This window comes from Emys orbicularis, chromosome 3, assembly GCF_028017835.1.
Source record: "Emys orbicularis isolate rEmyOrb1 chromosome 3, rEmyOrb1.hap1, whole genome shotgun sequence".
NCBI lineage: Eukaryota > Metazoa > Chordata > Testudines > Emydidae > Emys > Emys orbicularis.
The window spans coordinates 178,063,446-178,076,400 of record NC_088685.1 but is presented as its reverse complement, the minus strand read 5'-3'; the positions used below and the strand labels follow the sequence as shown (position 1 = coordinate 178,076,400).

Sequence of the window (12,955 nt, the reverse complement as noted above, 5' to 3'; positions counted from 1 at the left end):
AGACATCTCTACACTAGTAGATCTCTAAAAGACCTTGCCTGGTGGATTTCATATCCCATTTATACAGGACAGGCTGGCCTTAAACATTAAGTGAGATAGGACCTTGGCCAGTTGAAATTTAGCTCTTTAATTCTTATTCTCCCAACAATTTTTAATCATTGTTTTCTGCCACTATTACATGGCCCAACTGCCCTCCAAGGGCTTACAGTTCTCAGGTACCATGGTGATGAGTGCAGTATAAATTGCTATATAGTTCCTATCTTTCATCCACTGGTTTTGAGACTGTGGCTATATCTACACTAGAGATCTTACTGCGGCACAGCTGTACTAATGGGAGAGAGCTCTCCTGTCGACATAATTAAACCACTTGTAACGAGTGACAGTAGCTATGTCGGCGAGAGGAGCTTAGTATCACTTATCTTGACAAAACTTACGTTGCTCAGAGGGGTGTTTTTTCACATCCCTGAGCGACATAAGTTTTGCTGACATAAGTGGTAGTATAGACATGGCCTGTGCTGTGGTTTTTGTCTTCTATTTTGTGTCATGAATCCTCAGTGAATTTTGGATGAAAAGCTTGAAGTGCTTAAAAGTGACAAAATGAAACAGCAGTGAATTTACTACATTTCCTGTAAAATGATTGTGGAGATTAAAATGGAGTAGAACAAACTATTTTAGGGAAAATAATGAAGATCAATGTTAATAGCTAAAAATGAAACTGTCTGTGAATTAATTATGCTTTGAAACAGTATTTTAGCAGGTCCTAAAGTTTAAAACTTTTTTTTAAAGTAGGTTACATTTTAATCAAACAAAAATGGTTTTGAAGAAGAAGAAAGAAATTCAAGTTGATGCATTCGTTCTTGAGTGCCAAGAGCTTGAAACACTTCGGTGTAAGTATTATTTTTTTCCCTAAATTAATTTGTGTAATTTGTCTGTTTGTAGAATTACCTGAATAGCTACTAAAATAGATTTTTTTTTTAAATGCTTTGTCCCTGAGAATAATATATATATATATATATATATATTTTTTAAAGGCTTTTTAGCTTGACAGGTTTCAAAGGAGTCCTATTCCATCCTCCTTCTGAGGAATCTTGGCTGTTACTCATGGGTGTGAATGGATGGTTTAAAGTATGAATGGACCTTTTAGGACTATGATAAAGATGCAGAGGGTTCCTAAGGAGAAAAACACACAAGAGACTTTAAATAACTTCAAAATAGGGCATTCATGTATTTCTCATGATTCTTGGATTTTCCAGGGCCAGTTTGATTTGAAGAGGTAGTTCAGATACTTTTAGAATGTTGTATGTTTGGTGATCAAATGTGATACAAGTTTTCAGTAGTCTTTGTAAAAGGAATTAGTAATAAAGACAAATATGTTTATATTATTGAGAATTTTGACTTTGTAGCTTACAATTAGGAACATAGGAATTAACACATGGATCTGAGGTCCATGTAGTCTAATATCTTTTCTCCAGTAGTGGCCAAAAGCAGATGCTTCTAAGGGAGGTTAAAAACACCACATTAATCAAATATGGGATGATCGGCTTCTGACATTAAGTTCCATCCTGATCTTAGGGTATGTCTATACTGTAGTTCAACATCCGCAGCTGACCTGTGTCAGCTGACTTGGGCTCAGGCTGTGAGGCTGTAAAATTGCAGCATAGGTCTCCAGCCAGAGTCCAAATGACTGCATTGTTAGAATGGCTTGCGCCCTAAAGCGTGTGGTTTAATATCACTTCCAAAAATTTTATCATTCATTACAATAACTCTGGATAGTTTTGTTGTCCATGTACATGTCCGGTCCCTTTTAGAATCTTCTGAGTTTTTGGCCTCAATGACCGTTCTGCTTTTGGATCAGTTAAAATAGAGTGAGAGAAACTTGAGCACCTCCCTCCTGCTTCCATATCACTCTTGTGTTCTGGGATGGAAATCTGCTGCTAGCAGGTCCTTTAGTCCTTAGGTCTGGGCTGCTGCTTCTTGTCCTCTCCCCAAAACCCTTGTGTATGACATGACACGACACACTGTTGGCCTTAGGGACACGGAACAAGCAGCCCACCAAAATTAGTCTGAGGTGAATGTTTTCTCCTGTATTTGGCACTGTGTCCCTGACCCAGCACAGAGAAGCGGCCAGGTGCTGTGGTCTACCTATGCAATTCTCTCTACAGGGCTGATGCCTACATACTCTAGTCTTAGAAGCTCTGCAGTTGGCCCTTTTCTGAGTCACTCCAAGTGACTTTTTAAAAATGAGGTCTGAACTGGCGCTTCTGTTTCCTTTTGCTTTTTTTCTTTGCATTGGGTTTTGTCTAGTTGAACTTCCCATTTAGCATGGATTTTCCCTTTGGTTGTTAATTTTTCTTACAAAAATTACATGAATATGAAATTCGTGCATGTGTGAGTGTGTTTTCAGGATCACCTCCTTATGTTCTGTAAAAGTATGTGTAGGAGTACATTCTTATATCCACACAGATTCTTTTGCAGAATAATAATGGGCTGATTCTGGCTTTAATGTTTATCTACTATTTTCATATAAGTGCAGTCATTTTTGCTCTGTGAAGAACTTGGCTAAGGGTTAAGGTATTGAACATGTAATGTATTCTTATAAGTGCTAAGTATTGTTATGATGATGAAAGGCTGGGGAGGGTGACAGATCAAGTGTAGGGGGGAAAAGGATAAAACAATAGTGATATGTTACAAATATGATATAATTATGAATTGTTTACTGGTTCAGAAAATCAATCTACTATTTATTATGTGGTTCCCGATTAAAGAGAGCTTCTTTTCCCAAATAAAATGTAGCATTTGCAGATGCTGAAGACCAAAATCTGGCTTCTCTGCTGTTGCACTGTGTACAGCTGTCTGATGGTATCCATCAAATCTACTCTATCAAACAGGTAAGTCTTTGCTAATGTTAATTAATGGTAAATTGTAACTGCTAATTTATCATGATACCTGGGAATTTTCTAGGCACCTAATATCAAGAGCTATTTTTAATGTACACTTGTCTTGTACATTTTAAACATTATTAGGACCCGTTTAAAAGAGCAGTCGGTATTTCTCCAAATGTATTAAAAGTTTAGTCTGATTTTTCAGAAATGCTCATAGACTTCAGTGGGAGTTGGAGGTGCTCAGCGCCTCTGAAATCAGACTCTGCGAGGTGTCTGCCAGCAGAAAAAAATACAGAACAGGAAAAAATTTTGAACCTTTATTCTGACAGTTGAAATTTGGTGGCAGAAAAAGAAACTTGTGAAGTAAATTCTTTTAAATTTGGCAAAATGAAATTTTAGGTAAAGGAGAATTTCATTTATTTTATGTATGAGAACATAAACAAAAGTTTAAACTCTGTATGGTTTTTAATTTGTTGATCACAGATTGTGACATTATTGAAGAAGATGGATAGAAACTCTGCATGTAGCCCCATGATTAAATGCTGTTTGGATGTTGTTGGAGTGATGTATTTTTCACTGGGCGCAAAGAATCCCTTGAAAAAGGTGTTGGCAAGGTAACAAATTGGATAGTAAATAAAAAACCCTTTTTGTTTTTCAAAAATAGTAGAATTTTAGCTAAGTAGGAACGTCTGCTGCCACAGACTATTTCACTTAACTTTCAGGTACTTTATTGTATTATAGTTCCATTACTGACATTCATTATTATTGTAATAAGGACGTGGGTTGTCCTTTCTGCCTTAAAATTAGCTGGCTTCTGTAGAAATGATAGCTTTATGTTGGTTGATGAATATGATTTATTTGAGTAGGTAAATTATTTGATTTATGGTCTGGAGGTGGAATCCATGACTAGAAATGGTAGAATGTGAAACAAAAAGAAGTAACACACATGTGGGTACTATAAACTATATTAAAATATAACTTAAAAATGGCATTTGGGTAGAAAATAAAACTTATTTCCACAGTCAAAGATGAATCTTAGAGTCTGTGTTCCATCTAAGTACAAAGAATTTTATTATGATAGCTGCTATGGTGGCACATGCTTATGCTTAGGAGGTACTGTTGTATGGTTTTCATTAATTTTACACCTTTTGATATGTTTGTGGTTTGGGATCCTGTATTTAAATGTTTTAATTTCATACACTCCAAAACATAAGCAGTAAGAAATTATCTGTGCTCTAGCATACAATATAAAGCTTCAGTTGTGCAATGTATTCTGTGCTGGTGTCCCTCCTGTAGCTGTGCAAAACTCCATTGACTTGAAGTCATTGGGAGCCTGTGTGGCATGGGAACTTGCGTGCATGCACCTAGTTGCAGAATTAGAGCCCGAGGCCTTGATTTTGTGATGAAATGTGCGCTGGTGGACCTAGGCTCATGCAAGCATAGAAATTCAACTCCAAACATTTTTGTGCAGCATCTGCTCCTAATTCTGTAGCTGCATGGACCTGATCCTTCGGTCCTTATACAGGCTAGACTCCCACTGACCTCATTGCAAGGTGGGTCTCATTATTGCTGGTGATCTGTAGGTTAAGGTATGATGCTTGAGATTTGGAATTGGTGCAGCAGTGACTTAGTGGGAAAACCGTGGGTGAAATCCTGACAAAACACTTATTGACTTCATTGGGATCAGGATTTCATTTTTGGGTCTACTGAAGGGATAGAAGGGAACAAGAATCCCAAGGAGTCGTGGGGAGTAGAAGTTTGCTGGGGGGGGGTTGAAATCTCAAGGAGTTCTGGGGTAGGTGGTCTGGGAGCGTGGGGAAGAACTTATACAGAGGCACCTCACTGTTTTTTAGAGGCCCGTTAAATTTTGATATAGCCATATCCAGGCTCTACTTAGTTTTAATCTATCTGGGATTTTATTCATACTATCCTAGGAGAATGAACAAATTCTGCAGAGTCTTGGTTTGGAGTAATTTTAAAAACATTAAGGAAAGGCAAGTAAATACTATTAAAAAAAGGAATCCAAGGTAAGCAATATGAGAATTTAAGCTGATATGTGCTCCACGTAGCCCGTCGTTTATAAGCCGACCCCCCCCAAGGTGGTTAGGTAAAAATAGCAAAAACTGTATGACCCTTTCATAAGCCAACCCTATATTTCAGGGGTTGGCAAACTTTGGTTCCTGGCCCATTAGAGTAAGCCTCTGGCGGGCCTGGACGTTTTGTTTACCTGGAGCGTTCATAGGCATGGAGCCCCTCACCCCCCAGTGTCTGCGGTTTGCCGTTCCCAGCCAATGGGAGCTGCGGGAAGTGGCGCGCTACTTCCCACAGCTCCTATTGTCTGGGAATCGCGAACCGCGGCCACAGGGAGCTGAGGGGCTCCATGCCTGCAGACACTCCAGGTAAACAAAACGACAATGTATTAGGTATTCAATTCGATGATTCCATAGAATTTAAAATCATCAAATTTTGGTGTAGACCCGTTTATAAGCCGACCCCCGCTCTTTGATGCGTCACTTTTTTACCAAAAACATTCGGCTTATGAACGAGTATATACAGTACTTCCTTTAATATAATGGCTATATCCAAAAGCAGTAGTTCAGATTAAAGAATTTAAGACTAGTTTTACCCTTTGTGTGTATGTAATTCATTAAATGCTTTCCAAATGTCATTTTAAAATGAAGTTTTTGGTTTGGATACAGCAACAAATAGATTTTAATTTAAAAAACAACAACTTTGTTTTCTACAAAAGCATATCACTGAAAGTTATTTGGTTCATGTTGCTTTAAAAACCACTCTTTTCCATTGTGAGGAACTATGTGCCAGATTTAAGATAGGAAGGAATTTTTTTGGCTATTCTAAACCCCAATAAATAAGGGTTCATAGTGGAAAAGCTGACATGCATATATGCTCTACTTTCAAAATTAAATTAGAATGTGTCATATTAAATAAAATATTTTAATAGGTTTAAATTAATAAAGTTAAATAGGTCATTGTCATAGAAACAAAATATTATGCTGTGTGTTTAATTTGAATTCTGAGTTAGAAAAGGGGCAAAGGGCTAAATCTAATAGCTCTATATTCTAATGGAACCTTGTGCGATTAAACAAAATTAATATAAAAAAGCAAATTACAGAACAATCAGCTATTGTCCAGTCAGATGTGAAGTAGTAAGGCTGGCAGATATTAAATACATTTGTGTTTAGTACAGTATTCTGGATTCCAGCATGTGATGGGGTGGCACTCACCACTGTGGCGCCCCCTGCTGGATGTCCTGGGGATCAGCTCTGTTAGTTATTGCGCCCTCTTCTGGTGGTGTCTCGCCGCCATCACTTCTGCTCCAGTGGTGTTTGCTACCTTTTCTAGGACATTGTTAGCTCTTTTAATTTTTCCATTTCCCCTCCCTCCCCCCCAAGAACAATATAATAGCAAGGAAAAAACACAAATAGGATGAAGGGCACTGAATAAATAAGTTATTGCGATGAGCAGTCCAAATGCATTCTGTGGGGACAGATGAAAGGTTCGGTTGTTCCATCCCATGGGAAAAGGACAGGGGAGTCAGGAACCTACACAAGTTTGACCTGGTGGAGAATCCAAGCAGTAGTCTCTTTGGGTGGAAGCAGGAACGAAGATTGAGCAGGAGGTGTAGCATCCCAACTTCTCAAATCCTAGGGTAGCTGTAAGGATGGGAATCCCTAGTGATTTGAATGCAGAGATATCTGAGTGGAGGGCTGATTTCTTGGTGCTTCAGTAAATTAAATCCCCATGTAGCATTGCAGTAACAGTGGTAGAGAGGACCCAGTACAAATAAATGCTGCTTAATCAGCATTTACTTCTAGTCAGATATTCACAGCATAAGTGAACCGTGGAAGGCCCTTGGGTCTACCTCCCTGTTTCCTGTTCTCAAAATGCAGAAAGAAAAGATCACATGGAAGCTCCTTTGCTGGAGCACTTCATAGTTATGGATGTTTCAGAAAAGCATAGTTAGGTGCTGCGTATTCATTGCTCCTTCTCTTTCATTTCCCATTTTCCAAGAGAGAGGTGGTGGATCAAAGTCCCTTTCCCTTAGCCCGAGGTTAATAGTTCTTCTGTTTGGCATTGAGGTTTGTTTTATGGCTCTGAGGACTAAATGTCAAAAAAAAAATGCCCAGTGCTCTTAAAGAGCTTATTGATGATGTCAAATTATTAATTTGACACAATGTAGAATTCTGTTATAGGTAAAGAATGAGTATATAGGGCAATATCTCTGGATTTTTCTCCAGCAGGAATGAGCAACAGGGAGTGGATCACTTGATGATTACCTGTTCTGTTCATTCCCTCTGGGGCACCTGGCATTGGCAGGACAGGATATTGGGCTAGATGGACCTTTGGTCTAACCCAGTATGGCCGTTCTAATGTTCTATGTTCTTTGAATTCCCTCATTATCAATGTGTTATCTCATTGATGAGTCTTGTAGTTAAACTGTGGAAATGTGACAGTGGGGCGGGAGAAACACTAATTCAGTGAAATATGATAAAAGGTCTGATCCTGCAGCCTTTAATCAGGGGAAATTGCTGTTTATTCCAATCAGGATTTTTCCCTGAGTAATGACTACAGGACCAGACTCTAAATACACTTTTAATCTAATCTAATTTAATCTAATGTAAATACACTTTTAAGATTAATACTGTGGATACTATTGTTTCCTTGTTTGTTTCACAGTCTGAGAGGTAAATTTGCTTAGTGTTCACAGTTATACACTAAATAAAATGTTTGGGGGAGAATCCTGACTAGTTTGATTTCCTATGAGTTATCCAAATAGTTTGCAACCAAAAATACTGTCCCATCTTCTATGCTTTCCATCCTTATGTATGAAAAGTAACTTTTATAGTCTACTAATTTAGGGGACAATTAAATGCTGAAATAATTTTGGTTATATTTTGAGTGTGAGTGAGTGCTTGGCATCATATACATAAGTAGCTCCCTGCCCTAAGGATGGTAGTCTACTTTAACAGATGATACATTGGGTGACAAGCATGAGGTATTGAAGCAGTCTGAATCTTGCAGTGATAATCCCTGGAGGATTTCATGTAATAAGTGTTTATGTTTGAGAGTTCCCTCCTTTTTTTTCTTTTTTTCTTTTTCTTTTTGGGAAATGGGGTTACGAGGTTAGAAGAGATGAGGCGAGGGAGGCTGCTGAAAGTCAAAGGGGCAGCATGGGAGAAAATGAAAAGATGAGTGGTGAAAAAGATGAAGAAGCAGTTAGCCCAGAGTACTCCTGGGGGGGATTCTGTGTGGCTGTTCACCCTTAGAAAATGCACACCCCCCCCCGCCCCCCGCAGAATTCCTGTGCTTCCCTGCTGAAAATGGCAGGGAAGCCGCGCCGGGAGGGAATGGCGGGGGGATGACCCTGGGCGCAGTTTGGGGGGCATTGCCTCCCTCCAGACAGAAGTGAGGCATGGGGGGCATACAGGGTTACGTTCCAGTGCCCCCACTTATTTCTGCAAGCGCAGAGCTGCCCAGCTGAAGGATGCTGCGTCTGGGCTCCACTGACTCTACAGCTGAACGCTGACTCTTGGGTCCTAGTGCCAGTCGTGCTCCTCTTCTGTGTGCTGGGAGCCTCTTTTTTTCTGGGTAAAGGGGGGTGTGTGGGGGAAATGAGTGAAGGGGGGTTAGGGAGGGGGGAGGAGAGGCAGTGGGGGAGAAATGGGGGTGGAACAGGGCAGGGGAAGGGGAATGTGGGAGTGAGGGAATGGAGAAGAAAAGGGGATAGGGCAATTGCAGGGGGAAGCGGGAGCTCAGCATGCAGTGTCCCCTCAGCAGCAGCTGAGGCTCCCCTATTAAGCAGGCCCATCAAACCCTCACCCTGATAAGCCCTACCCCTCTATACCTGGACCCCTCCGACGAGCCCCTCACACCCAGACCCCCCCACTGATCCCCAAGGAGCTACACCTGGACCCCCACCCCATCAAGCCCCACTTCTCCAGCACCCGGAGTCCCCCACTGAGTCCCCCACCCCCACCCACCCCCGCTGAGCCCCATTTCCCCACACCTAGACCCCCACCGCTGAACCCCAACCACCTTCACCTGGATCCCCTGCAGAGTCCCATTGCCCCTGCACCCCCAATGAGCCTCTGTGCATCAAGATCTCCCACTGAGCTGCCCGCATCCAGATTGCCTCACACAGAAACCTCTCACTCCACACCTGTATCCCCCCACACTAAGCCCCTCCACACTTGGATCCTGCTGGGCTGAGACTTCCCACACATACCTGGTGCAGGAGGGCAGGGCCCTCGGGTGTTTCTGGGGCAGGCCCAGCGCTAGCACTGTATCAGGGTCAGGTGGAGCCCCACTGCTGAGTCCCTGTACTAGGGAAGGTGGGGGCTTCAGGGTGATCTCCCACCTCAGTGCCGCCAGTGGCCTGTGTTCCCCACTGCCATGCTGGAGCCACAATTATTTATTGACAAATAAAATTTGCAGAATTTTGCAGAATTTTTAATTTTTTGGTACAGAATTCCCTCAGGAGTAACAGAGGCTTGGGAGAAGCTAATTTTTTAAAAACAAACTTTGTACTTCTGGCTGTAATTAAAAATGCCTCGTGTCTTAGAGTAATGTAACTGAGACTTGTTTCTACCGAATACCTTTGTACTTGCATTCATTTATGTTTATTTTTTCCAATGTTGTAAAATGCCTTAAACTCCGGTCCTGTAATCAGATCTGCCTGAGTACATCCTTGCACCTGCACAAAACCCCATTCAAGTCATGGGTGCTCAATACAGGCCTGCATGAATCCAGTTGCAGGACTGAGGCCTAAGTTTTTCACCAATTTGGCAACTTTGATATTGTGGATGCTTTTTAATATTCTGTTTGAAATAATTGATTGTTCTCTTTCTATTGTAGTTCACTAAATGGCCTTCCTGAACAACTTACGACTGAAGCAGTGCACAGTTTTGTTCGTTGTCTTAAAGAAGAACTAAAAACTACAGACTTATGCTTGTACAGAAAAGTAATGGACAATCTTGCTTCCTGTATGGAAAACTTCAGCCTAGGTATGATGACATGCAATATTATCTTTCATATTTTTAACTTAGTCAGTTGTGATTTGGAACTTGGTATTGTTTATAATGGTCTTGGTCTCATCTTATTGAGATAAAGTAAATGATTGCTTCCAACACATTTATTGAAATACATATTTTCCCCCCCTATAGGTAAAGCAAGTATTAAGAATTTATTCAAAGAAGGTAAGGTCATGCTATTTCTGTAACAGATATAATAAATGTAACCTTTTTGATTGCTTATGTTTTCTTGAGAATAGCTTAAGACAGGCATGACATTTTAAATGTGCATAAGCCCCACTCTTTCTTCTTTATGAAAACTCACATTCAACAAAAACTAAATGTGAAGATAATATAAACAGTTTTTGAACAGCTCTTCTTAATGGGCTTACTAGAAATGAAAAAATTGCATGAAGATATTCTTCTCCATTATAGCTGGAACTTGGTAGATTCGTCTGTTTTCCATGACTTTTTATCTTCCATCTTCAATTCCTTAGTTGCATTTATTGCTGTTCTGAATGAACAGATCTCAGTGGAACCTTTTCAGAGCAGAAGTTGCTATTAAGTGACACGAGGCATTCTCTCTCCCACTTCCCCACCCTCAGGTTGGATGTGATATCTGTGAACCATTACCAAAGAGAGAGAACCAGGAACTGGCAGTGATGAATAATTTGATCTACCAATAGCAGTTAATTACTGTATCATTTATTAGAGTCCGTTTCTAGACCATAGGGTAATGGCAACTTGATATATTGGAAAACTAGGTCTTTGTCCAGACAAAATTCGAAGACCCCAGCCCGGGGTGGCCAATTTGTGGCTCTGGAGCCACATGCCGCTCTTCAGAGGTTAATATGCGGCTCCTTGCATAGGCGCCAACTCCGGGGCTGGAGCTATAGGGGCCAACTTTCCAGTGTGCTACAGGATGCTCACTGCTCAACCCCTGGCTCTGCCCCAGGCCCCAGCCCCACTCCACTCCTTCCCCCAAGGCTCCTTCCCCTGCATCTGCCGTGCGCTTGCTCCTCCTCCTCCTCCCCCCCCCACCCTGAGCCTCCTGCACATCACAAAACAGCTGATCGTGGCGGGCAGGAGGCGCAGGGATGGAGGGTTAGGTGCTGATGGGCGGTGCTGCTGGTGGGTGGGAGACACTGGGGGTGGGGGAGAGCTTATGGGGAGCTGCTGACATGTTACTGTGGCTCTTTGGCAGTGCACATTGGTAAATTCTGGCTCTTTCTCAGGCTCAGGTTGGCCACCCCTGCCCCAGGCTGTTGCAAAGCTGCATGAGCAAAGCTTGTGTGAGTGAGCTCCTTTCCTCCAGCAAGCTGCCAATCCTTATTTTGGAACCATCTCTTTATCGACTTTCTCAGCATAACTTAAGGTTGCACAGCCCAGGGGAATTGTACAATTTTTATAATGGAATTTTTTCCACTTCCTTTGAACACTACTCCTATGAGACTATACTGAAGTTCAAACTTGATTGATATGTACTGTTGTAATGTTGCTTTCATTTGGCAAATAATTTTTCTGTCCATGCACGAACCCTGCACGCACACATGTGGGACCAATTCATATTTGCAGTTCAGTCTGTTTTTAAACAAAATAATTTCTTACTATAATTTATTTTTAATAGTTCTTCAGTTTCTGCAGAAATCTGTCCTTGAAATACAGGAGGAAAACAGGCAAGTGACATTAAATGTGAAATGTATTTAGCTATTTCAAATCCACTCTCTGTGGAAGATACAGTTGACTATGAATATTCTTTCTGGTGACAATAAATCCATTAATGATGTAAATGCCATAGTGATAAAATTGATATGTGCAGTACTATGCCACCTAACAGACATCTGAATGCTGTATTTTCATAATTAATAATAGAAGAGGAAAAGATACTGGAAGAGTAGAGAGGGGGTTTGTCCTGTTAACTTAGTGATGTAATACTGAAAAGGTGAAACCCAGGTTCCATCATAATGAATGGGGCTTCTTTGGAAAGTTGGGACAGTGCATCACTATTTTATGTTCCTTATGCAATCTTGCTAAACACTTATTGGTCCATTCTTTTCTTGATATTAATGAGAATGGGACCTTAGCTTACATAGCAAGGGCTGAATAAAATCTTTTCCGTGTTAAGTTTTTAGTATTCCACTTGACTTTCCCTGTTCCAGGTTTGTTAAAAAATGATCACAGCACAAGTTATCTTGACTTAGAAAAATATCAAAAGAAATTGAAATGTTTGTGGCTGTTTTGTGATTAATATTATTGATTGTAACAATACAAAGACTGACGAGATTTGTTCACAAAGTTATGCATTTGTTTAATCAGCATGCAATGAGTTGTTTTTTAAAAAAAAAAAGTGAAAATGCCTTGGACTTAGCTTTCCTGTTTTATTTTTATAATATTCTCAGTGGATAGAACAAAGTAAAAAAACTTTTTTTTCTGTAACTTTGACAAAATATTTGCATGGGGGAAATACAAATTTTAGTTGACTTTATTTCTATATTTTTTTTCCTTTTCAGAAAGCTTAGTGGAAATAGTATTGCTGAAACTCGACTGATGCATGATTTATTGATGGCCATTAAAGTTTCAATGATGCTACTACAAAAAGTACAAGAAAATTTTCAGGGAAGTCTTTGGAAGAAACCTGGTTCTCTTGTTTGGCAAAGTATGTGTGGTTTACTGAAGAGCTTCACAAACTTTTTAATGGATGGTAAGTATCAGCAGTTTTTAAATATTATAAAGTTTGTTCTTAGTAAGAAACTGAAATAGTTCTTTGTTGAAAAACTTGTCTTTTGGACTTGTCCTCCTTCAATTTAAGTCACTGAGCATTGTACTGATTCTGGTAGCTTACTAAGATCCCAATCATACTGCTATCATCAATTCAGAATGAGCAGAATGTACAGAGGGAGAAATGAGACTTATCAATTATAATGAATAGATATTTTTGATGAGTGAGTGGCATTTCTGTTGTCTTTCAAACTTTAACAAATAGCTTCGGTGAGCATTGCCAGACTATTATGTGTGCAGAAAATTTGTACCAAATAAATACAG

The 12,955-nt window shown here is 40.3% G+C and overlaps 1 protein-coding gene across 1 annotated transcript in view; it reads left to right on the top strand.

The window, feature by feature from the left end:
- The first annotated feature begins 811 nt into the window (after positions 1–811).
- The window catches only part of THADA (THADA armadillo repeat containing), a 132,462-nt gene continuing 120,318 nt past the window's right edge, over positions 812–12,955 (top strand). The window contains exons 1-7 of the mRNA XM_065400810.1: positions 812–887; positions 2,794–2,888; positions 3,366–3,496; positions 9,759–9,907; positions 10,067–10,099; positions 11,541–11,593; positions 12,428–12,614. Coding sequence (XP_065256882.1) covers positions 812–887; positions 2,794–2,888; positions 3,366–3,496; positions 9,759–9,907; positions 10,067–10,099; positions 11,541–11,593; positions 12,428–12,614 — 724 coding nt within the window. The remainder of the gene's footprint in view (positions 888–2,793; positions 2,889–3,365; positions 3,497–9,758; positions 9,908–10,066; positions 10,100–11,540; positions 11,594–12,427; positions 12,615–12,955) is intronic.